This window comes from Garra rufa, chromosome 3 (genome assembly GCF_049309525.1).
Source record: "Garra rufa chromosome 3, GarRuf1.0, whole genome shotgun sequence".
NCBI classification, from domain to species: domain Eukaryota; kingdom Metazoa; phylum Chordata; class Actinopteri; order Cypriniformes; family Cyprinidae; genus Garra; species Garra rufa.
Window position 1 is genome coordinate 43,281,893 of NC_133363.1, and position 27,074 is coordinate 43,308,966.

Below are 27,074 nucleotides of genomic sequence, written 5' to 3' on the forward strand. Positions count from 1 at the left end.
CTAATCAAAACCAAACATGATTTTTGGCAGAGTATCTAAGGTATCATTTGCATTTAAAAAGACAGCATCTGATTCTTTCTTCTTCTTCTCAAAATAGGCATTTTCAAAATGAAAATCCAGCATCATTTTTTTTTTTTAGATTTCTTTAATATGTATCTGATAATTAGTTCTGTATGTTCTGCTCAATTACATCCAAAATGCCTGACCCATGCTCTTTTGTTGACATCAGTCTCGACTCCCTCATAACTATCACCTTCACTCACGAACCAGTGGTCATCTGGCCAGACTTAAACCAAGTCTCATTCTAGTCAGTGCCAGTTTTCGGTGAGTGAGAATCAGATTTAACAGGACAGAGCCATCTGAGCAGACAAAGACGCTCACAACAATAAGCAAGTGTCTAATGAGTGGGCCTGTCTGTCTGCCTCAGGCTTATTGAAACTTCATGGCAGGAGCCGTAGGAGTTGTTGTTTTTTGATTTGACGTGCAAATGTCTGAAACCCATGATAATGACAACACATGACCTTTGGGTGCTAACGATCACTTAGGTTAAGAGCGAAACGTAAAAAAGAGGTATTGTTCCGTTCCGTGACGTGCTTTTATCTCCGGCGTTCTTCCGCCCTGGACATCTGCTTTTACTTCCCACTCACGGAGATGTGTCTAAAGAGACAGATTCAGAAACAAAAGTGCTATGTTTGTACATGCATGCAGCTCTCCAAAGCCTGCTGTAGCCATTTTGAATAAATCTCTTTCATGTTACAGTTTAGACTTTGTCTTAAATGGACTGAAACAACAGATTTTCTCCATCCAGCTCTGAACAAGTGTCAGAGCAAATTGCTTTGAAAGAGAAATGTGACGTCCATGTGGTTACGATCACTCTTTATATCAATCTAATCCCACGTCGATAAGAAATCATGGCTGGCTGACACAGAGATAACAAAGTCAGGTCTCTGGTGATGACTATATGAGTATCATGTTTCTTAGGGGAGCAGATGTAAGTGTGTGCTTTAGATATGCTTAGTCTGAATGCAGCATGGGGGGGGGTGTCAGGTTTAATCTCTATGAGCGATTTTTCATCACACGCCCACACTCTCATCTTCCTTCTCTCCTCCCAGACCCTGGAGTCTCTGGACACTGGGAAACCTTTCCTCTCCTCCGTCTTTGTGGATCTTCAGGGAACCATTAAAACTTTTCGATATTTTGCTGGATGGGCAGATAAGATCCACGGTTCCACGATTCCGACTGGTAAGCTCATGCTCATCCTGTCTTAAATCATTACCATAGAAATAGGCAACATGCAAATTATTGGAGTGTTTGAATGGGTGGGGGGCCTGATCATTCTAAGGATATCACCACAAAACTTTTGGGGGTTTTAGAAGTAGATTTTTAAAGCATTTTAGTAACCACAAAAGTTAGCCTTGATGCCAAGTTTTGTCTCATAGTAAACAGGCGCTCACAAACATAAAAAAGAAAAGCAGTGAGTGCATTTTGCGCGATAAAACATAATAAATACTGTAATTATTTGACATTTCATTTTAGATTTCCAAAAATATTATTTAATTATTAAATATGTGTGACCCTGGACCACAAAACCAAGTAGCACAGGTATATTTGTAGCAATAGCCAAAAATACATTGTATGTGTCAAAATGATCAATTTTCCTTTTTTTTATTTTTTTATTTTTTTTTGCAAATAATCATAAGGATATTAAGTAAAGATCATGTTCCATGAAGATATTTTGTCAATTTCCTACCATTTTAAAACAGAAAACTTGTTTTAAATTGTAATTTTAATTCACAATATAACAAAAAATTATTTACTTTACTTCTGTACTTTATATATCCAAAATCACATAATGTCACTGATATAAACTGTATGAATACGAAAGCTGGTGACACAGCGATGCAAAAGCAGCCGTTTTGGAGAGCATGGAAGATACAGGCGCACTGGACTGGAAACTGTCATTATGTGAATGCAGACCAGACCTTTAGGTGCAGGCCCATCCTAGACATTTTAGGAAGTCTGACCTTGAGCAGAGAGAACACAGCTCTAAGCCGGGTTAGAGCTGTGTTTTCTCTGAGGCCTGCAGGAGATGTTGTGGGGTTATGAAGGTGCACTGAGGGTAAACAGACGAGGTCCCGTAACAGTTATAAATCTGAGTGCTAATGGCCGCCCTCCTGTGGAGCGCTGCCATCGGTGGAGCACAGTGACAGCTACGGGGCCGGGGGGCACTACGGGGCACGGGGGGGCACTGGGGGTCTGTTCTGGCTAATTTAGTTGTTTGAAAGGAACGCGGCAGGGAGCCTGGAGACTACGGGACAGCAGTAGACTTGCAGCTCTGATGTCACGGTGCAGCCATTAGTGTGCAAGTATGTGTGCGCGGGGGAGATCGTGGAGCCGCCCTTCAGGGCCCCCTGTCACATGGGCCACTTGGGTTAGAGGGAATCGAGAGAGGTGTCCGCCGTCGGGCGTCCGTGTAATTATTGTACATTCCAATACTGTCTGTCACCATTTCTCTCTGATTGGCTCATGCTCTAATATTTACGCACACACCCCAGTCATTTTTGTATTTGATAATGTCCCCCTCATATTCACTCTCTCATCTTACACAAACAAGCGCCCATGCTGCTGCATGCTGTTATGATACGATTTTCACAGCAGGAGAAATAAAAATGAAGAATGGAGGGGAAAAGCACTGTAAATCCCCCTGTCAGCGCTGGAGCTCAGCACTGGGCCTTTGTTGTGTTGCTAAACCAAACTTGCATAGTGGGAACTCACAGTGACTTGCTTTATTTCATTTCCAATCTCATCCATAATAGAATTACAACACAAACAAACAGAATGTGTGTTTTTGGCCTTCTCTTATCTGGCCACCAAGTGAGATGAATCACTGGCATGCCTCTCGTCCAGATGCTTTACGCCAACTGCATGTTTCCACAGCGAGGGATGGAGTTATCGTACTCTTTTCCATGTAGTCGTAAGACAAAAACAGGGTCTTTTGTGGACAGTGATATTATCTAAAGCTCTTTTGACTTATTTTTCACCTTTTATTTAATATTATCAGTCTTGATTTATTTTCTGAGCACAAGTGTGAAGTGCATTTGACACCATTTTACCCTGTGTTGACTAATACTCCTTTTCCTTTCGTTTTTTCTGTCACACAGATGGAGACTATTTCACCCTTACCAGACACGAGCCCATCGGAGTTTGTGGACAGATCGTTCCTGTGAGTGTTTTGGCCCTATTTTAGATTTTCCCTAATATAATTTGCTTAAAAATTCTCAGGCCTTAATAGGGAGGTACAGTTGAGGTCAAACATTTACATCCCTGGTTCAGATTTTGCACAATTTTAATTGTTTTACCAAAATAAGAGGAATCATACAACATGCATGTTATTGTTTATTTAGTACTGATCTGAATCAGATATTTCACATAAAATATGTTTACATATAGTCCATAAGAGAAAATAATAGTTGAATTTATAAAAATAAACCGTTCTGTGTTTTTTGTTTAGTGATAGTTGTTCATGAGTCCCTTGTTTGTCCTGAACAGTTAAACTGCCTGTTGTTCTTCAGGAAAATCCTTCAGGTCCCACAAATTATTTGGTTTTCCAGCATTTCTGTGTATCTTAAACCTTTTCCAACAATGACTATGATTTTGAGATCCATCTTTTCACACTGAGGACAACTGAGGGACTCATGCTCCAGAAGGAAAAACCATGCATTAAGAACCGGGGTGAAAACTTTTGAACAGAATGGAGATGTGTACATTTTGCCAAAATATCATATTTTTTTCATTTAGTATTGCCCTTCAGAGGCTACAGAAGATAGTTACATGTTTCCCAGAAGACAAAATAAGTTAATTTTACTCTGATTTAACAAGTTTTCACCCCCGGCTCTTAATGTATCATTTTTAAAATTCTAATCCAATAAATTCATGTTTTTGATCTTATTGTGAATGAATGATTCATCCATGCATGTTATTTTTGACCCTGTAATTTTTAATCAAATTGTCATAACTCGACCTTCTGGTGAAACGACAGACTTATTTTTGGTGACATTTCATGGAATTCTCAGTTTCTCATTTATTTTCCCTTCCCTTTTTTAATAAACTTCTGCAAACTTGCATTCAGATGCATCCATCCAGTGAACAAACGATAGATTGAAGTTCCCACCCTCAGATGTACTTTACAACACTGCAGAAAATATCTGCAGCTATTTCCATTACACTGTATCTTTAAAATATGTTACACAGGTTACTGGAAGTGTTTGAGATTCTTATTAGTCACTGTATGGTTGGCAACAAACGGACTGGCAGGAGGAGGTCATGACCAATGCCAGTGAGGCAGAAAAAGGAACTGAGAAATAATGAAAGAGAAAAGCATGGGTGAGAAAGACAGAAATAGAAACGAGGAAGCTAAAAAATAGATTGTGACGATGAAGTGCTTACCACTCCAGACCTCCACAGTGCTTACCACTCTAGAGATTGTAAGAGAATGACAGGCACAGATTACTAGGCTGAAGTGATACAGAATATGGTGTGACTCTGTTTTAAAAACATTCGGTTTCCAAATGAATGTGCAGGAGTCTGAAATCATTAATGAAGGAGGTATGCTCTCAAGAAACAAAGATATGAGGTTGTCTGAGTGAGCTCCCACAGTAAGTTCCTGACCTATGTCTGTACAGTGGAACTTCCCCCTGGTGATGACAGCATGGAAATTGGGGCCAGCGCTGAGCTGCGGGAACACTGTTGTCCTGAAACCTGCTGAGCAGACCCCTCTCACCTGCCTCTACATCGGTGCCCTGATCAAAGAGGTACAGCTAAACGATTATACAACATTGTTTTGAATAAAGGGATAAAACATTATGACATCTATCAATTTATAAATTCATAATACTGCAGTAAAATGATCAAAGTGATACAAAAGCAACATCAACACACATTCATGCAAATAAGTGATATATCATCAATCGTTCCCCACTGCACCCAAACTTTTGTTGTTCTGCCTATCCCTTTCTCTTGGATTAAGAGGCCTATTTTCCTCTCTTCCTTTTGATGTTCTGTCCATCCTCTCTTCCACAGGGCCTGTAGGGAGGTCGGGGTGGGTCTGGATTCCCCCTCCACGGCCTGTGGTGTTCTTGGCTCGGCTCTCGTATAAAGCTTTTTCCTCTCATACTGTTTTCACAGGCTGGGTTTCCACCAGGAGTCGTCAATATTTTGCCAGGCTACGGGCCAACCGCAGGAGCCGCAATCGCTTCGCACATGGGCATAGACAAAGTGGCGTTCACAGGATCGACTGAGGTAATTTTCCTATCTGACAAATGGAAGAATCACACCCTTTCCCTCATCCTCCTTTTCACCGGTGTGACAAAGACCCTGTCTCGAATGACATTCTTGATGTAGACTCGCAAGCATCAGTGAAGTTCACAGGAGTAGAGTGTGTCACATTTAACATTTTAGGCATTTTAGTCCAGGTAGCAAAGTGACTTTTAGGAGTCATTTGGAACCACTGGGATGTGCAAAATTGTACCTTTGAAGGGATAGTTCAACCAAAAATGAAAATTCTGTCATTAATTACTCACCCTCATGTCATTCCAAACCTGTAAGACCTTTTTTCATTGTCAGAACACAAATTAAAATATTTTTGATGAAATCAGAGACACTGCATAGATAGCAACACAACTACCATGCTCAAGGTCTGGAAAGCTAGTAAGGACATTGTTAAAATAGTCAATGCGACATCAGTGGTTCAAAATTAATTTTCTGAAGCTATGATAATACTTTTTGTGCGCAAAGAAAACAAAAATAACGACTTCATTCAACTATTTCTTCTCTTTAATGTCAGTCTTTGATGAGCGTTCACAAGAATATCATGACGTCCTCACGTACTCTCATTAACGCACGTTAACTGACAAAGAAAATAACAAATTGTTTCTTTGCGATGGTCAAAGGTCTTACAAATTTGTAATTAATTATAGAATTTTAATTTTTGGTGAACTATCTCTTTGAACTAACAGCTTGTCACTGGGAAAACACCCTTTAAGGCACAATATTGTATCTTATTTACTCCTAAAAGGTTCATATAGTACCTTAAAGGCCCCAATGTACTCAAAGAAAGATCTCTCATTCTTTGCTTAGGGGTAAGAAGAAGAAAAACACAACTAAAAATGACATCAGTGAGAAAACCGTTGTTAAGAAAGCATGTGACCAAAGCGTTGTGAATATGCTTACTCTTGTCTAGCCTCAATAGACTAAACTGAAGAAAAGTACAGGAGATTTTTACGTCAAAACACAGCACCTTTTATGTAATCGTCAGGCATGGTAGTTTGAAAATGTTTACCAGCCTGAGCTTTGGTGTGCAGTTTCAAAATCCTGAAACGAACTCAATTTTGCCCTAATTTTGTTTGAAATACCGGTTCTTTAATTCCACTTGATGTATATTAGGGTCTTTAGAGTATGTATTACTAATTTAAGGTACTAATAAGCACCTTTTAGGGGTAGATATGGAAGAGTACTGCCACTTGTAACAAGCTACTGTACCCCTATAGGTACAATTTTTGCACATTTTTTCTGACAGTGAATGATTAGTGCATTTATACCCCATTAATGTGGGTGACTATAATGAGAAGCCGAAGAAAGTTGTGTTTATAGGGGATTCTGTCTACTGTCTCATACTACACATGCTCTGCTTAGCAGACCACCTGGCTTTTCAAAATCATTTCTAATAAACAGGTTTTAGGTGGAAGTGGGAGTGAAATGTTAATCCGCAGGTGGTCTGTCATGAGCACAGAACAAAAAGAAGAAATGGACACCTGAGTTCATTTATGCTTTATAAGTGTCCTGTAAATACTGTATAATGACTACCCTCTCTATTGAGCTCTAAGTATCAGACAGTTACAGTGTGGCCCCAGAGGAAAAATGACTCTTTGAAGCCAACTGTATAAATTTAATAGAAAGCCAGGGACTGAAAAAAGGCACCATGTTAGGCACAGAGAATTTAGCGCTTGAAAACAGGCCTCACCGACAGCGACATAACTCTGCGGTGACAGCGTATTTTAAACAGTGATTATTTCTAGCTACACTTGCCTCGCTGGTAAGAACCCTTAAGCCCTTTATTCAATTACAGCCTCTCGTAAATCGAAATGTTTCAGGGTATGTTTTGATCTGTTCTTACACATGCAGCATGTTATTAATTGACGTGAATTTTGTGATGTTTAGAATAGACAGAGCTAAGGCTTATGATGGCATTAGCCTGACCGGTAAAGGGAATTTGCTTACATGCCCAGTTGTAATCGAGCTACAGCGGGTTTTTACATAGTGGAGCAAGAATACATTAATATATGACGGATTAAATACACAAAGTACCTGTCTTCTGAAAAAAGCACATGATGTGTATAATGATGTTATCTGAGTCTGTTAGTCTGGCTTTGCAAAAACTGTAATGATTTCAGTTATTTACAGAACTTTTAAAGTGCTTGTACATTACCGTTCAAATGTTTAGGATGAGTACATTCTTTTCAAGAAATTTATAATTTTATTTAGCAAGAATGCATTAAATTAATCAAAAGTAATAGTAAATACAATAATAATTTCAAATAAATGCTTAAAATAAATAAATATCGAACTTTCGATAAGCAGCACAACTCTTTTTAACATTGATGATAATAAGAAATGATTTTAAGCACTAAATCAGCATATTAGAATGATTTCTGAAGGCTCATGTGACACTGAAGATATTAAGTAATGGCTGCTAAACATTAAGCGTTGCCATCACAGAAATACATTCAATTTGTGACCCTGGACCACAAAACCAGTCATAAGGGGCAATTTTTTAAAACTGAGATTTATACAACAGCTGAATAAATAAGCTTTCCACTGATGTATGCTTTTTTAGGATAGCACAATATTTGTCTGAGATACGTCTGTTTGAATATCTGGAATCTAAGGGTGCAAAAAATTGCCATTAAAGTTGTCCAAATGAAGTTCTTAGCAATGCATATTACTAATAATAAATTAAGTTTTGATATTTAGGAACATTAGGAAATTTACTAAATACCTGCATGGAACATGATCCTTACTTAATACTATAATGATTTTTGGCATAATTTTGGAAAAATCAATCATTTAGATTAATGTAGTTTTAAAATATAAAACTATACATTTTAAAATATATTACCATATAAAACATTTTAATATTTCATAATGTTACGAACATATTTTACTGTTTTTTTAATCAAATAAATGCAGCCTGGGTGAGCATAAGAGACTTCTTTGAAAAATATTACTCTTACTGACCTCAAACATTTGAACGGGAGTGTGAATGTACTTGGTGTTTATCTTCATTGTTAAAAAAAACAGAAAATTGCGTGTGGCTCTGTGTGTGGACATAAGACTCCTCACACAAACAGAAGTGTGTTGTTTCATCCGAAAACAAACTTAGTTTGTGTCCTTGAAAAGCACTTGTTGAAATACAACAGATGTTTCTTTTTGTGGGAAATGACAGTTAAGTAATTTCCCAGTTCTCTGCTATTTTGATGACTGCGATGACTATTTCTTTCCTTTAAATCAAAATGTCATTGATAAAGCAAGAATGCAGTGACTGAGAAAGAAACATCAACAGGCCACACAAATCCTCAGATGATCATAGCGTCACTCTGAAAGCGCTCCCAACCCACCAGTTTTCACCCACACTTCCACTGACTGACTTTCACAGGAAACTCATCACTATACACCCCACCCTCTCGCCCTTCCTCTTCGCTGGCTGCGGCCACACAGGGTTTTGCTCCTCTCCTCGCGTCAGCACCGCTGCTGTGGGTGTTGCTGAGCTCTAATCTGGACTTCATTAGGTATCCCAGATCTCTCAGGCTGTGCGTGTGTGTACATACACAGACTCTGAGTCACTTCAGCCGTGTATAAGGGAGGACTAGGCCAGGGGTGGGTGGAGGTTCAAGGGAGTTAGGCATTCTGCTCTACAGTGTATGACCTGCCCAGTGCTGCTATTTGTGGAGCATGTGTGCAGTGACAAGTGTGCAGTGTGATTTCTCTTTCATCTTGTATGAATCAAAGCACATTCAACCACATTTGAATGTTTTAAACATTATTAGACTACACAAATTAAGTAGCACAGATATATTTGTAGCAATAGCCAAAACTACATTATATGGGTCAAAATGATCAATCTTTCTTTTATGCCAAAAATCATTAGGATATTAAGATCATTTTCCATGAAGATGTTTTGTAAATTTTCTACCATAAATATATCAAAACCTAATTTTTGTTTAGTAATATGCATTGCTAAGAACTTAATTTGGACAACTTTTAAAGGCGATTTCCTCAGTATTTAGATTTTGTTTCACCTTTCAGATTTTTAAATAGCTGTATCTCGGTCAAATATTGTCCTAACAAACCATACATCAATGGAAAGCTTATTTATTCAGCATTCGGATTACGTTTAAATATCAGTTTCAAAAAATTGACCCTTATGACTGGTTTTGTGGTCCAGGGTCACAGTTATGGTCATGAGTGCAGACCAACCAAGAGTAACTAAGCATTGCAGAACTGGTAACTTAAAATTTTTTGGTAGAGTGACAACAGCTCAGCTGTTTTTAACTTTTTTCCAACAAATTAGCACTACTTCGTTTAGACAATTCTTGTAATTTGACTGATTTGTGTCATGCAATTTTAGATTTTCTTTGGTAACACTTTACTTAAAACCTTTGTAATGCAATGTAAAGGGTTATCAAAGGGTATGATGCATTATAATTAATCATAATGTGAGTTTGTAATACATTGTATCTTCAATTTAAGATATTTTTCAAAAACTAAAAAACCTGTGAATTATAGGTATAACTATAGTTATACACTACTGTTTGAAAATAGTCAGTATGACTTTTTTTAAAGTAAATTAATACTTTTATTTAGCAAGGATGCATTTAAGTGATCAAAAGTGATAGTAAAGACATGTAAATGCTGTTGTAAAAGATTTGCATGTCAAATAAATGTTTGATCTTTCTATAATTAAATTTTCACAATAGTAGTGAGAAGCACAACAGTTTTATACTATGGCAGTAATCACAAATTAGCATATTAGAATGATTTCTGAAGGATCATGTGACACTGAAGACTGGAGTAATGGCTGCTGAAAATTCAGCTTTGACATCACAAAAATAAATAGCATTTTAAAATGTATTAAAATAGAAAACAGTTGTAATAATATTACTATTTTTGAGTATTTTTGATCAAATAAATGCAGTCTTGGTGACGCTACAATAATACTTATAATACTCTTCATTCAAAAACATTAAAAAAATCTTACCAACCCCTAAACTTTAAAGCAATAGTTTATATTAAAAAGACACTGCCACCACCTTAAGTAGCTTCAATGTTAGTAAGCTTGCAATGTTGCTGACCACTTTTTTAAAAGAGTAGCTTTACTATAGCATAACGATTTCAAATTATTGGAAAAATGAAAGTAGCTTCCCAAAACTGAGACCAACACTCATATACCTATAGTATCTGTGAGATGTAGGCATTTACATTCGTGCAAAGAGCCCAGCTTTCAATTTTTCCACTGAGCAAGAGTGTCAGAGGGAACTGAGGAGGATTGTTTTCCCTTCGTCTTCTCCCTTTCTCTTTCCGCTATCTGATGGAAAACAGATAGAGAAAATATTCACTGTCAGTAAGTATGTTTTGCGGAAAGGAAAAATGTACAAATGTTTGTTTATGGTTAGGAGTGCTGCTCACCAGCCTCTAAAGCGCTGAATTGGCTGTGAAGATTGTAATGTTTTTTCTCTCTCTCACACACACACACACACACACACACACACACATGTTGGGTTTACATGTTTTATGGGGACATTCCATAGGCGTAATGGTTTTTATACTGTACAAACCGTACTTTCTATTGCCCTACACCTACCCTACACCTAAACCTAGCCCTCATAGGAGATTGTGCACACTTTTACTTCCTCAAAAAAACTCATTGTGCATGATTTATAAGCCTGTTTCCTCATGGGGACCTGAGAAATGTCCCCACAAGGTCAAAATCTACTGGTATTCCTATCCTTGTGGGGACATTTGGTCCCCATAACGTGATGAATACCAGGTACACACACACACACACACACACACACACACACACACACACACACACACACACACACACACACACACATGTTGGGTTTACATGTTTTATGGGGACATTCCATAGGCATAATGGTTTTCATACTGTACAAACCGTATTTTCTATTGCCCTACACCTAAACCTAGCCCTCACAGGAGATTGTGCACACCTTTACTTCCTCAAAAAAACTAATTGTGCTTGTTTTATAAGCCTGTTTCCTCAAGGGGACCTAAGAAATGTCCCCACAAGGTCAAAATCTACTGGTATTCCTATCCTTGTGGGGACATTTGGTCCCCATAACGTGATGAATACCAGGTACACACACACACACACACACACACACACACACTCATGCAGTTAGAAAAGAATAGTTTGACGTGAGCATAATGTTCTCTGTGATGTGAAGCAAGGCCACAGACAGCAGCTGTGCGATGTCTGCAGTGCTTACACAGGCCTGAACAGCATGTAAGATGAGAGCCAGTCCACCGCTAATGTGAAACTTTAGGTTTAAAGAAGTGTGAAATTCAGCTGGAAGAGAACAGATTCAGGGAAGAGCAGCAAACAACATGGAATTATGAAACAGTTGACTTGTTAAAACTAAAACGTGCTCCTTAATCTCGGAGAAACCAAAAGCAGACCAATAATCACTACATATGCTTTCATTTATGCACTAACAAAGCCAATAAATGCATTTTAAAGGTCTTGTTTCTCTGTTATTTTGTGGCTCCAAACAGTGTTGAGCATCCTACACAAACCTGCGGTCAGTTCTTCCTGTTCTCGATTAACCAGCAGATACTGTTGCGTGTAGGACATTCCATTCTCTTTGTCCGCCACCGTATGCACTAATAGATATTTAAGATGTGTGCCCAATCTCACAGGCCTGATAATGGTGCTGGTAGGATTTATTAATGACAGCATCCCACTGATGTTGAGATTTAGTGAGGCTCCTCTGCGACGTCTCGGTGATTAAAGCAGCTCTTCTCTCTCCACAGGTAGGCAAGCTGATCCAAGAAGCAGCAGGAAAGAGCAATCTGAAGAGAGTCACGCTAGAGCTCGGGGGAAAGAGTCCCAACATCATTTTTGCAGATGCTGATTGTAAGTATTCAGACACTGTTTTACGGCTGCCCTCCTGTTGTCCCACCGCAACAGTTTGTGCACAGGTGCTACTCTCTGTCACTTGACATCAAAGACCTTCAGTGATCTTTCAGAGCTGCGTCTGGGCAAAAAAAATTGAGCGTATTATGTTTCCGAGAGGCCTGAGTACATTCAAATGAGCTTATCTCACTTCCTAAAGCCTCGGTCCTTATTGTCTCTAAGTAGACCACCAAACCAAGGCATAAGTCAGAGCTTTTAAATGTTTTCAGCAGCCGTGAGCACGGCCCCCGTAAATCAGCCGAATGGACCCTGCCCGGACGCATCACACCACAGCCGTAAATCTGCCGGCTCCCATTAACCCTTCAAATGCCACAGCCTGCCACCCTTTTCCCAGGTGTCCATTATCCCACACAGATGCACATACTCACATGTATGTATGCATAAACAGCAGACACACCAGAGAAAACAGGAGAGAGATTTGCTACAGCTGCTTAACTAGAAATTTACAGCTCCAAGTCTATTAATAAATGACTTATTGGCATGTAGGGGATACTTTCCTCATTTGTCACCTGTTGTTTGGACTGCTATTTATTTTATTTAAACAATAGTGCGTTGCTGGCAGATGTTTAAGAATATGTTTTCTCTCTCCTTCTCAGTTGAGGTGGCAGTCGAACAGGCCCATCAGGGTGTTTTCTTCAATAATGGGCAGTGCTGCACCGCTGGTTCACGTATCTTTGTGGAGGAGCCCATTTATGACGAGTTTGTGCGAAGGAGTGCTGAGAGAGCAAGGAGAAAGACAGTTGGAAATCCCTTTGACCCAACCACTGAGCAGGGACCGCAGGTAATTGCTTAAATATCAAAAATAATGCATAGACAGTTGTGGTCAAAAGTTTACGTCCCACTTTCAGAATCTGCAAAATGTTAATTATTTTACCAAAGTAAGAAGGATCATACAAAATGAATGTTATTTTTTATTTAGTACTGACCTGAAGAGATATTTTACATAAAAGACGTTTACATGTAAAAAAAATCATAGTTGAATTTAGAAAAATGTCCTGAACAGTTAAACTGCCCACTGTTCTTTAGAAAAATCCTTGAGGTCCCACAAATTCTTTGGTTTTCCAGCATTTTTGTGTATTTATACGCTTTCCAACAATGACTGTATGATTTTGAGATCCATCTTTTCACACTGAGGACAATTGAGGGACTCATATGCAACTATTATAGAAGGTTCAAACGCTCACTGATGCTTCAGAAGGAAACACGATGCATTAAGAGCTGGGGGGTGGAAACTTTTTGAATTTAAAGATCAGGGTAAATTTAATTTATTTTGTCTTCTGGGAAACATGTATCTTCTTCTGTAGCCTCTGAAGGGCACTACTAAATAAAAAATGTATGTTATATTTAGAAATTGAAAAAATAAGAAAAATCTACACATCTCCATTCTGTTCAAAAGTTTTCACCCCCAGCTCTTTATGCATTGTTTTTCCTTCTGGAGCATTAGTGAGCGTTTAAACTTTCTGTAATAGTTGCATATGAGCCCCTTAGTTTTCCTCAGTGTATAAAGATGGATCTCAAAATCATACAGTCGTTGTTGGAAAGGGTTTAAATACACAAAAATGTTGAAAAACCAAAGTATTTGTTGGGACCTGAAGAACAGTGGCAGTTTAACTGTTCAGGACAAACAAGGGACTCATGAACAACTATCACTAAACAAAAAACACAAAGCTGTGGATCATTAAGGTAAGAACACAGTATTAAGAATCAATGGGATGTAAACTTTTGAATGGGGTAATTTTTATAAATTCAACTATTATTTTCTAAGATATTTTTTGTGAAATATCTTATACAGGTCAGTGCTAAATAAACAATAACATGCATTTTGTATGATGCCTCTTAATTTGGTAAAATAAACATTTAGCAGATTCTAAGGGGGATGTAAACTTTTGACCTCAACTGTATACTGTATACTTTTCATTCAGAAGTCTGGGTTCAAAATCAGCATATTACAATAAATAGTGAAGGATCGTGTGACACTGAAGACTGGAATAATGGATGCATAACATTCAGCTTTGCCATCACATGAATAAAACCGTTGAATAATATTAATATTATTTATAAAAAAAAAATCTTCTTCCAAAAACGCCTTTAAAACCTTAACGAATTTAAACTTTGGCATGGTAATGTATAATAGTGTATTATTACATATGATTAAAAAGTCTGATGTTTGTTGCAATAGTCAGAGTAAATAAAGAAACAGGACTCATTAGCTGATCATCTCTGTGTTGACTGTGTCAGATTAGTGCAGAGCAGCAGAGACGTGTACTGGAGCTGATTCAGAGCGGCATCACTGATGGAGCTAAACTGGAGTGTGGCGGCAAAGCTCCTCCTTCTAAAGGCTACTTTTTGGAGCCCACAGTCTTCTCTGATGTACAGGACCACATGCGCATTGCCAAGGAGGAGGTAAGCTTTCTTGATCTCTGAATGATGAATCTAACTTTGAATGTTTAAATACTGAGCCAAAGTATTATAAAAAATACTAATAAAAAAAAAACAACAACAACTTTTTTTCAGATATTTGGGCCAGTTCAGCAGATCATGAAGTTTAAAACTATGGAAGAAGTGATTGAGAGAGCCAACAACACAGAATATGGTCTGGCAGCAGCAGTCTTCACCACAGACCTCAACAAGGCCATGACGGTCTCTGCAGCTTTGCAGGCCGGCACTGTCTGGTAAGAGTTATATCACATCAACAGATCCTCACACAAAACAAAACACAAATGTCATCCACTTGTTTCGTTTTGTATGAAAGCCCATTTCCGCCACTGAAAATAAAAAAGGTAATTATGACTTTTTATCTTACAGTTTTGACTTTTTTTCTCACAATTGCGAGTTTACATCTTGCAATTCTGACTTCTATTCTCAAAACTGCACAATACAAACTCACAATTCTGACTTTTTTTTCTTAAAATTGAGATATAAACTCGCAATTGTAAGTTATAAAGTCAGAATTGCGAGATATAAACTCACAATTCTGAGAAAAAAAGTCAGTTTATATCTCACAATTCTGACTTTATAACTCAGAATTGACTATTTCTCACAACTACGAGTTTATATCACGCAATTCTGATAAAAAAAAGTCAGATTTCTCCATTTATATCATGCAATTCTGAGAAAAAAGTCAGAATTCTCAGTTTATATCTTAATATTCTGACTATTTCTCAGAATTCTCAGTTTATATCTCACAATTCTGAGACAAATTCTGAGTTTGTCGCAATTCTGACTTTACATCTCATCATAGTTAGTCACGCAATTCTGAGAAAAAGTCAAAATTGCGAGTTTATGTCATGCCTTTCTGAGAAATAAGTCAGAATTCTCAGTTTATATCTCGCAATTCTGACTTTATTTTTCAGAATTTACTGTATTTCTCACAATTGCGAGTTTATATCACGCAATTCTGAGAAAAAAAATGCAATTGCGAGATAAAAAGTTGCAATTACCTACAGGCTTCTATAGTTTTGCGCCCTAATATCACTGAATTAGGGTTAGGCACACCTTAATAAAACTCAGAATTCTGAGAAAAAAAAGTCAAGTATTTCTGTCAATTGCGAGTTTATATAGCACAATTCTGAGAAAAAAAGTCACAATTGCAATATAAACTCAATTTATATATCGCAATTCTGACTTTATTTCTTTCTTTATATCTTTATTTCTTGCAATTGCAAGTTAACATCACGCAATTCTGAGAGATAAGTCACAATTGAGAGATGTAAACTCACAATTCTGAGAGAAAAAAAGGTCACAATTCTTAGTTTACATCTCGCAATCCTGACTTTATTTCTCAGAATTGCAAGTTTATATTACGCATTTCTGAGAAAAAAGTCAGAGTTGTATGTTTATGTCATGCAATTCCGAGAAAAATGTCAAAAAAATGGTAACATAAAGTTGCAATTGCGAGAAAAAAAGTCAGAATTGTAAAGATAAAGTTGCGATTACCTACAGACTTACATAGTTTTGGGCCCTAATATCATTGGGTTATATGCACATCTTAATAATTTTCTAAACAAGTACTTTTGTCTTGTTTTTCATTAAAATAGTCAAACATACATTAGATATATTTATATGAGAAGCAAAATGACATAAGATACATAGTCTTACTTTCTAAAAGATTTATCAAAATTAAATGAATTGGCAGCTAATAACTTTTGAATGATTGAGACATTTTAAATGCTGAGATATTTGTACTGTAAAACAAAAATACAGAGCAAGAAAAGAAGGCCTTGCAGTGTAGTCATGTTTATTTAAATCCAGTCATTTAAATAGTAATCCACATGATCTGTAATTAGGTGTGAAGGCGAAAGATTTCCTGAAGGCCTGAAATCTTGAGATATGACGCACATTTATGTCTAGAAAACTAACAATGTAATGCCATGAAATTACTAAGATTGTACAATGTATGTTTTATTGCGCAGGATCAACTGTTATAATGCGCTGAGCTGCCAGTGTCCTTTTGGAGGATTCAAAATGTCCGGCAATGGTCGTGAACTGTAAGTGCATTTACAAGTGATACAACATCACAATCGCATTTTCTACACATTGGCGTTTCCACTGACACTGTTGTTCTTAATTTTCCAGGGGGGAGATCGGACTGAAAGAGTACACAGAGGTGAAAACCATTACAATGAAGATATCAGGGAAGACATCTTAAAGCACAAATATGTACGTTCCTAGCAGCGGGGAGTCTTCCTCTGAGGTTAACCACTAGCCATTATCCTTTGGTTGTCTATAGTGGTAAAACACCAAACTGTAACCACTCATCACTTCTGCATTGGAGCACCTCTTCTCCTGCATCCTCATAGGCTGTTATCATGAACTACCCTTCATCTCCATCCCGCGTCCACTAGCGGCTCCACATCCACCGCCACAATTAACCGCCTACACCCATTCCAGCTGTGACCTCCTTTCGCCGGCTCCACTAACCATACTAAAGCACTCGGAGTCCCGGTGAAAGAGGGCTACGCTTTTGACCACTGCACCAGCAACGTGCAGACACTAACAGACTACGACCGCTCTCTCTGCTGATCTCCCACGCCAGGTGTTTTCACGCACCGCACGGCTGAAGGAGGTCTGACGTGTCTGAGGGGTGCCATTCTCAAACCTCATAATTAACTTGCCTTTCCACTGGGTAGAAATCTAGTAGGCATATTAGTTTTTACTAAGACCACTGAAGCTCTCTATCTCAGAAAAAAAGATGTTTTCTTTGAATGAGTATTAATTCTAAAAAATTGTGTAATTGCTTTGTGTTTTTATTTTTCATTTCATTGTTTGATTGTTTTTACTATGTATAACTTTGTCGATGTCTTGACCAATGTAAACAAAAATGATTTACCTCAACAACAAAAAAACGAAAGAAAAAAACTTTGGTGTGTATTTTCGACAAGTGATTCCTCATTGAGGCCCATTTATTGTTAGGATTAAAGAATTATGTACTATGAATATAGAAGTTAAGATATAGAGTAATTTCTTCATTAAAATGTTTTACTCAAAGTCTGATTTCCTAATTGTTCTAATTGTCTAATTTCTGCTTCAGTTGCATTTTTCAGATGACTATAAGTATTCAGATTTATGTCAGCCCGGGTGAGAACAGACTGAGTCAGAGATTGTTTAGTAAGAGCTCTTTAGCTATGAGCAATATGAGCCAGATAAAAGAAGCACCCGGTAGTGCAACTACCTTAGAAGTTGCATTCCCAAAGAAACAGTCACAATGAATTTTCCCAGCAGCCCAGCCAATCTGCTGATATCCTTAGTCAGACCAACACGCATGATGAAAAGACTTGGCTGCGTTACACAGTGCTGGTCTAGATCTGGAAGCGCAGAAAAGGACAACACAGAGCTTTGAACTAGACCACAGAAAGACCACTACAGTGTTAGTTCGCCTTCCTGTGGATTGTGTGGAAATGAGTCTGAACCGTTTCCTTATGAGTTAATGTGTGACAACAATCGAAGAACAAAAGTGGTTTGTTTCACCTCAAAGACAGTGTTGCATGTTTATAAGTGTGAACCCATCAACACAGGAAAGTGTTGGAAAGTTGCAGGCGAAAGGCCTTAGAAGGATTGTTTAATCCATTTGACGTTGTTGCACAATGGTGTCATCGACCCTTCCCTCCTTAGGAGTCTGCTGAACAGTATTTATAATTCTCCGGAGTCTCATATGATTACAGTGTACCAAGTTCACACCAATATTTCTACATGACAGTAGTGTAAAATCGCTGCTTTTTAGTAAGGAAAACATGATAAATCAATAAATGGCGTTATTACAGACTTTATGTGTGGTTCTTAAGGGTGTATTTTCATTTTTATGACTCTGGTAGTGCGTAGTGAATTCAAATGAATATTAACTTTCTCACACCCTTGCAAAATTTCGTATTTTTTCACAATGATCGCTTCTGCTATGGGATCCAGATTTCAACCAGTTTGGACTCTGCCCAAGGTTAAATGGCAAAGGCGGCATCCATCATGATTGGAATTCCAATATCTTTCCTCCGAGACACACATTTATTAGATGAAGCACTTATGGAGTCTGATAAGTATCGTTCACTGATCATTAGCCTATGCTCCTTCAGAGGATTTATGGTCAAATAGATCCACAAAATCCTTCCCATCTACTGAACCAGAGGATGAATTAAACATTTGTGTACTATCTCTCAAATAAGCGCTGGCATACGTTTCCACTCCAATTAATCTTCTCTAAATAACTATGGATTTTCTACACTCTGCCAAGTAGTTGATAAAGCAAATGCGTGTCACATTTATAAATGCAGATGTTCTAAAATGAGATTGCAACATTAGTCGCTAGAATGTGTTCATTTGTCTTCATCAAGATAAGCGGAGAAAGCTAAGCTGGTGGGAACTGGAGAACTGTAGCACCCTTTACAAGCTCCTCCTCCAGAGGGAGACACTTTCTCCCCTTCTGCCATATCTCAGGGATCTGTTAGAATCACACAGTAGTGTGTTTGGATCGCTTCAAAATCTCTGACTTTGTTTCATTCCCTCAAGAAAGACAAATCCCACATGAGAGCTCTTGTGTTTCTTGTGGATATCAATTAAGTTAACTGGAGACCTAATAGAGACCTTGAGAGTTTCTGAAGAAATTTCAGTAATGTCCACAGTCTGTCACGAACGTCTTGGGAAGGTTACTTTGGAAATGTAATAGGTTACAGATTACCCTATTTAAAATGTATAAGTAGTGCAACTATTACAATTACCTTTTTTAAAGTAATGTAACTGATTACATTTAATTACTTTTCTAAATTTCTAATGAATGTTTTCAACTGAATTAAGATTATAAAAATTACATTTTAAAGCACAGCCACCACCTCTGAACCGAACCAAACGTGCATATTTTGCTGAGTACTGCTGCTGAAAATTGAACAATTATTGTCATGTTTTGGGCTGTACTAATCGGTCAGACTAGAAAAAACATTTGGAGTACTATAGACTACCAAAAGTTATAACAAATTAAGGAGAAGAGTGCAAAAAACTGTCTGAGGAACAAAAGGTGTTTGTGGTTGGCCAAACCGAAGCAGGATTTCCAGGGCAAGAATCTTGACAACATTCGTCTTTGTTCTTAATTCCGGTCAGGTAGGTGAAATATTAGGCTAATGTCTTAATTAATACTGCTCATACATATCTTTACCACTTATTAACTTTAGTTTGTCAAAATACTGCACCCTTTCTTGCTTACTAAGTCCTTCTCTATATAATTTAGCAGCTTTTTTCAGCTTTTTTTTCTTCCATGGTTTAGACAGTATAAATTAGCAGAACAACGTATTTAGTAATACATAATTTTTCCAATCCATGCTGTTTTTTACATCTGAGTATCGCCAGTATGGCCGCGCATCCAGATAACTGACCAAATCATGATGTATGTGCAAACCCTCTATCGGAAATAAAAGAGTTATCAAATAAATATGATGTAACCCCCTTTGTAATAATGAACATTTTCATAACTTTAAATTAATCACACATTTTTTCTCAACAGATTACAGTTACATTTATTTAGTAATTAAATTACGTAACTCAGTGCATGCATCTTGATACAGTTGCATGCGAAAGTTTGGGAACCCCTTTAATAATTTTAACAAAAATAACAAAAGAACCCTTGGCACTTAATACTGTGTGTGGTTATCTGGATGATCTATGACTGTTTATTTTTTTTTTTGTGATGGTTGTTCATGAGTCCTTTGTTTGTTCTGTAAAGTTAAACTGAGCACTGTCCTTCAGAAAAATCCTCCAGGTCCTGCAGATTGCATATTCGAACCCTTTCCAGCAATGACTGTATGATATTGAGATCCATCTTTTTACTCTGAGGACAATAGAGGGACTCAAATACAACTGTTAAAAAAGGTTTAATTTTTCACTGATGCTCCAGAAGGAAACACGATGCATTAAGAGCTGGGGGGTGAAAACTTTTGAACAGGATGAAAATGTCTAATTTTTTCTTATTTTGTTGAAATATCATTTGTTTTCTATTTAGTACTGCCTTGGGAAGCAACAGAAGATACTTGCATGTTGCCTGGAAGACAAATTAAGTACAATTTACCTTGATCTTCAAATTCAGAAAGTTTTAATGCATCATGTTTCTTTCTGAAGCATCAGTGAATGTTTGAAACTTTTTAATAGTTGTGTTTGAGTCCCTCAATTTTCCTCAGTGTGAAAAGATGGATCTCAAAATCATAGTCACTGCTGGAAAGGGTTCAAATATGCAAAAGATGCTGGAATACTGAAGAATCTGCAGGACCTGGAGGACTTTTCTGCTCCGGGTGTGTGTTCACGGTGTGTGTGTGTTCACTACTGTGTGTGTGCACTTGGATGGGTTAAATGCAGAGCACAAATTCCTAGTATGGGTCACCATACTTGGCCTCACCTCACTTCCTTTCCTTTCCTTTCCTTTCCTAAAGAACAGAACTGTTTAGAACAAACAAAAGACTCATGACAACCATCAAAAAACAAAAAAACAGTCATAGATCATCTAGGTAACCTAAGGCTCCCAAACTTTTGAAGGTTTTTTTATTTATTTATTTATTTTTGGCCTTGTGGACTATATGTAAACATCTTATGTAAAATATCTTACTCAGGACAGTACTAATAACATGGATTTTGTATGATCTCTTTTATTTCGTTAAAATTATTCACATGTTCACAGATTCTGCAAGGGGTTCCCAAACTTTCGCATGCAATCGTACTCCCCAACACTAGTCAAGATACCAGTGTACACTAAAAAAGATATTTTATTTTTTCAAAGTTGTAAAACAAAGATTATTAAAGTATAATTTACAAGAAAAAGCTTTTTCAGTTTTTCTACTTGAGTATCTGCTATTTCTAAACCTGTACTCCCGTTGTCGCATGACTAATTAGCAAAACAAAACGAAGGGGCAGTGAAAAAGAAAAACACTTGAAGCATGTTGGGCTTCAGCCAGCTTCAGTCGGACCTCTGCTCCCTTAGTTGGGAGTTAGCTAGTTTCCTCTTTCCTCTGACATCACTCCTCAAGCCTCATGCAACAATAATACGGCCCCAATTGCATGACATTATGGCTTCCTTACATGCACATGGGAGGGCCGGGGCTTATGTCCCTCCTGACCGCAGACGTACTGCGCTCAGTTCCCAGCTAGAACCAGCTGCACAGCTGCTGCATGGGAGGAACACGAACGGATAAAGAGATTCCAGTCTGTTTTGGGGAGAAAAAGTTTCCTAACAGAGCACTTCCCATCTCTGGGCAGTCCATGTACCACTGTTAAAAATGCGATGCAGCTGTGCTGTGGTCCCAAAGGCATATTTGAAACTAAAAGTACACTGTCAATAAGGGCACCTGCCCCTTATGCAATTAAAATCAGGAAACAGATGTATTAATGACAAGCGATTCACAGGCCAGCCTGTATTTAGTGCTTGTTTTGGTATTTTTACATGAATTATTAGCAGAGTCTTACTTGTGAAACAAACTGAGAAAAATTCTTGGAATTTGTATGCTTAGACTTAAGGAACACAATGTTAAAACTAGATCACACGTGTCTGATCACTAGAGATATGGCCAGATGAATTATAATTTGTTTTTATTTTTTAACAAAGCAATAAATCTACACAAGCTCAAAGCTCCCCAAGGAGTCTGGTATCCAAAAAATTAAATGCATTGATTTTTGAAATCAGGACTTTTCATTCCATTCTTTGATCTTAATTGGTTGTTTTAGCTTAATTTACAAATGCGAGCCAAATGCTTAAACATGTGCCAATACATGCACAAACACACAGTCAACAAAATGCACCTTGTGTGAGTGTGAGTGTGTGTTTTAATGTGCTCCAGATGTTCTCGAGGCACATGGAAACAGGTGATGATAGCATTAGCCTGGGATTGGACACAGATGGAAAGGGGCTTGAACCTATTCCTGTATCACCACCGGGGTCGTAAATAATTCTTTTTCGCTCCGAATGATGAAAATGATTTCAAAGTGAATTACGCTGGGCCAACTCTCTGTGTTGTATAAACTTGCCATACCAAGGGTCCTCTCTCAGCATCAGGTCATCAGTCAAGTAAAACATATCATTCACGTCTGTCTTTGTCACATTCTCACTTTAAGGCTGAAGGATTGGCTGGTCCTTGAGGGACAATATTATCACATTTAGGAGGTCTGGTTTGAAAACATGACTGAGATTATCCTGCCAAGGTTTTGTGTAACTGTCCAGCTAGACCATAACTTCTGGTAGGTGCTGTATGTGTATCCTATAGGCCCATATGTACTCACACATTGGGTTTCCATGTTTTATAGCGACATCCCACAGATGTAATGGTTTTTATACTGTGTGAACTGTATTTTCTATCCCCTAACCCTACCCCTAAATCTACACTCTTAAAAATAATGACTCCAAAGGGGTGTTTTTGCAGTGATGCCATAGAAGGACCATTTTCGGTTCCCAAAAGAACCTTTCAGTGATTAGTTCTTTTTAATGGAGAAGTTCATTTACAGAGCAAAAATTTACAGATTATGTACTCACCCACTTGTCATCTAAGATGTACACGTCTTCCTTTCTTCAGTCGTACAGAAATTATGTTTTTTGAGGAAAACATTTTAGGATTTTTCTCCATGTAGTGGACTTCTATGGTGCCCTGAGTATGAACTTCCAAAATGCAGTTTAAATGCACCTTTAAACGATCCCAAATACGCTTGTAAACAATCCCAGCTGAGGAAGAAGGGTCTTATCTAATGAAATAAGCATTTTTTTTTTATAACAATTCATACACTTTTTAACCTCAAATGCTCGTCTTGTCTTGCTCTGTCTGAACTGAAAAACTCCAATCTTATTTTCTCCCTCAACTTCAAAAATAGTTTCAAAATCATTCTACATCGCTGCAAAAGTACCGACCCAGTGTTTGCAAAGTGAACATGTAAAGAAGATCCAACACCCTTAACAAAAAAGGTAAAACTGTGATGTAGGATGATTTTTAAGTTGAGGGAGAAAATGAGATGGGAATTTTTCGACATACCCTTACTGTCTTGAACCGGAAAAAAAGCAGAGTTCAGACGGAGCAAGACAAGACGAGCGTTCGAATATAAAAGTATATAAATTGAAAAAAATAAATAAATAACTGATCGTTTCACTAGATAAGACCCTTCTTCCTCGGCTGGGATCGTTTACAACCACATTTGGGATCGTTTGAAGTCGCATTTAAACTGCATCTTGGAAGCTCAAACTTGGGCCACTATATGGATAAATATGAATATGAAATATTTTGCTCAAAAAACATTTTTTATGACTGAAGAAAGAAAGACATTATCATTTTGGATGACAAGGGGGTGAGTACATTTTCTGTAAATTTTTGTTCCGGAAGTGAACTTCTCCTTCTAAGAACATTTTCAAAATCTACAGAACCTTTTTATACTTTAAGGAACCTTTTCTGCATTTGAAAGGTTCCATGGATGTTCAGGGTACTTCATGGAACCATCAATGCCAATAAAGAACCTTTATTTTTAAGAGTGTACCCTTCAAACAAGGTGTCACACTGTATGATTTATAAACTGTTTTCCTCATGGGGACCAAAGAAATTATTCCCACAAGGTCAAAAATTACTGTTATTACTATCCTTGACATTTGGTCCCCATAACGGAGGAAAAAGTTACAGAACTGATATTAGTAACAAAAGATTTCTGTTTCAAATAAATGCTGTTTATGCACACAAAATAAAGGTTCCAAAAGGTGTTTTTGCAGAGATGCTATAGAAGAACGATTTTTGGTTCCTCAAAGAACCTTTCAGTGAACAGTTCCTAAAAGAACCATTTTGAAGAACATTTTAAAAATCTAAAGACTATAAATGAACCTTTTGGCATTTGAAAGGTTCCATGGATGTTCAAGGTTCTTCATGGAACCATTGATACCAATAAAGAACCTTTATTTTCAAGAGTGCATTTTGAACTTTCTGTTTTTTTTTAATCAAATAAATAAGCATTAGAACTTCTTACCGACCCTAAACGTCTGCACTGTAGTGTAAATATACATTCATATTTACATAAAGTTGATCTTCATATATATATAATATAAATGAACAGAAACGCATTCCTGATAGCATAAAACCCTGTTTCATTTCAAATGCAACTCTTACACTCTCAATACACAGAGTAGTTCAGTGTCAGAGAGACCCATATCACATCTGAGATATGAAGGATTGTTTCCAGTCTGGCCAAGTTAGAAACAAGCTTTCTGGGTAGTTTTAAAACTAATCAGCTATGATTGGATGGCTGGTGGGTCAGTCTATTGGGATGAAGGAAAGAGCCACTACATGTGTCAAAGCACTGTGTGAAGATGGACATTGACCAGAACAGAAAAATATGTCCAAACTCTGTAATTACACCTCTCGAGAGACAGGATACTTGAGTGTATGAATGAGATCTGAGTATGTTGTATTGGTATAAGTCACAGCGGATTGTGAAGTAACACAAAACATCATTATGTAAGGTAAATGTAATAATCTTGTGCATTCACAACTCCTCAAGCACATAAATAGGGTAGACAGGGATGTGGAGCTCACCGGCTCTTCTTCACAAGTATTGAAATGGCCAGTTCATGTAATTACTCTATCACTGCTTTCAGAGACCCTCCCCCATATCACCTTAATGTTAAACCCCCATCCTCACACCCCACATGGGCAGATCAACAGCAGAAAGCACCCCAAATGGGGCAGCACAAAGTCTATGTGGCAGCCATTTGGGAAGAGGGTCGTTCACTGTGATGGATGCATAAGAAAGCAACACGTTGTCCCAGCAAGGTGCCACGGAGCTGCGCTCTACTTCAGCCACCTTTTAACCACCATGTCGCAGTGTGAAATGATTCATTTGCGTTGGCAGACGGCCGTATATCCATGGCGAGGGAGAAATCCCTGTTCTAAATCTCACACCCTCTGTTACGTGTTTATGCAGCTGGATTGTTTTATTGGGCCAATTAAATGAAGTTGTGATAATTGAGCATAAGTATCAGGGTGGGGAACAGGGGCAGTCCAGCTGTCAACTTCTGGGCTCCATGAAATCCTAAACAAAGCTCGTTACACCTGTGCTCTTTAAATATTACAGCTGTGTGATGAAAAACAATAGGGAGGAATTACCAGAAGAGAACACAAATGTTGACTTTGAGTCATCGATGGTATAATCGGTGCTTCGGCTCTGTGCTCTTTGAAGACACCCTACACTGGCAGGGAAGGCGCTTTGGTAATTTCGCATTCAGGGGCATGAAAGCATCAGCTCATTTCCTGTACGTCTCCTCCTGATCATATCCCAGCAAACCCCATGACTCACCCTGCAAAGGACGCAAACGTGGTGTTTGTTTGGAGCTCGGCAGGCCAAGGGATCTCCCAGCGGAGCGCAGAAAACTCACACAGCTGCCTGAAAGCCCACTAATTGCGAATAAATCACCAAAAACTGAAAAAAAAAAATTAAAACGAAAATGCTGCCAATATTTATTCACCCTCGTGTTGCTCCAAACCTGACACTTTCTTCTGTGGAATACAAAAGAAGATATTGTACATAATGTTTCAGTGTTTTTTTAATCATACAATGAAAGTTTATGTGATGCAACATTCTTTAATTTAACAATATTTAATCAAATGTCTCAAACGTTTTAGTCTAAAACCTAGATTACCTGCGCTGAGTGCTTGCTCTGAAAAACTAAATATTTAATTGTGTGCTTGGACATTTATACAAATGCTGTAGCTCCATTGTAATTGTGCTTATAAACAGACTTATTGTCTGCAATCTTTAGCACTGATATCTTGCATTACATGTTCAAACCGAGAGGCTGAGCTCACTGTTGGCAGCTTTCCTCAGATCTTCTCACTGATAGGTGATTTCCTGTGATGAAGCTGGAAAACGTGTTGGCGGAAAACTGAGAATATTTGTGATTCTGTAACACGAAATTCCTGCAAACATTAAACTAAAATGAACCGAATTCCATTTGGTTCCTCAACATCTCCTGGCGAACTCCTTGCTCGGGCTTGAAGAAGTTCCACACACCACAGGATGTAAACCTCCTGTTGCATGTCTCAACAGCCAAGCGCACATCCATCACACTTACGCAAGCAAGACAGTGGTATTAAAACCTCCCCTCTTCCAGCAGATCGTCCTTGGGATTTGAGCTGAAATGATTTCATATGAATGTTATGGCACAATCCTGGCAGAAAGAGCATCGGATTCTACTACTAAACAGTTTATATTTTCAGCTTTTATGATTCACAGCTGTGCTGTCTGTACCATTCGCCTCGACGTACAGCTGCGGGATGACAAAGCTGAGGAAATTGGATTTGACAGTGTTTTTCATTCTTTC

General features: G+C 37.9%; 1 protein-coding gene across 1 annotated transcript in view; it reads left to right on the top strand.

Moving 5' to 3' along the window:
* aldh1a2 (aldehyde dehydrogenase 1 family, member A2) overlaps positions 1–17,761 on the top strand; it is a 29,968-nt gene extending 12,207 nt beyond the window's left edge. The window contains exons 4-13 of the mRNA XM_073837111.1: positions 1,113–1,242; positions 3,162–3,223; positions 4,683–4,811; positions 5,185–5,298; positions 12,112–12,214; positions 12,871–13,055; positions 14,513–14,677; positions 14,789–14,946; positions 16,687–16,761; positions 16,850–17,761. Coding sequence (XP_073693212.1) covers positions 1,113–1,242; positions 3,162–3,223; positions 4,683–4,811; positions 5,185–5,298; positions 12,112–12,214; positions 12,871–13,055; positions 14,513–14,677; positions 14,789–14,946; positions 16,687–16,761; positions 16,850–16,922 — 1,194 coding nt within the window. The 3' untranslated portion in view covers positions 16,923–17,761. The remainder of the gene's footprint in view (positions 1–1,112; positions 1,243–3,161; positions 3,224–4,682; positions 4,812–5,184; positions 5,299–12,111; positions 12,215–12,870; positions 13,056–14,512; positions 14,678–14,788; positions 14,947–16,686; positions 16,762–16,849) is intronic.
* The last annotated feature ends 9,313 nt before the right edge of the window (positions 17,762–27,074 follow it).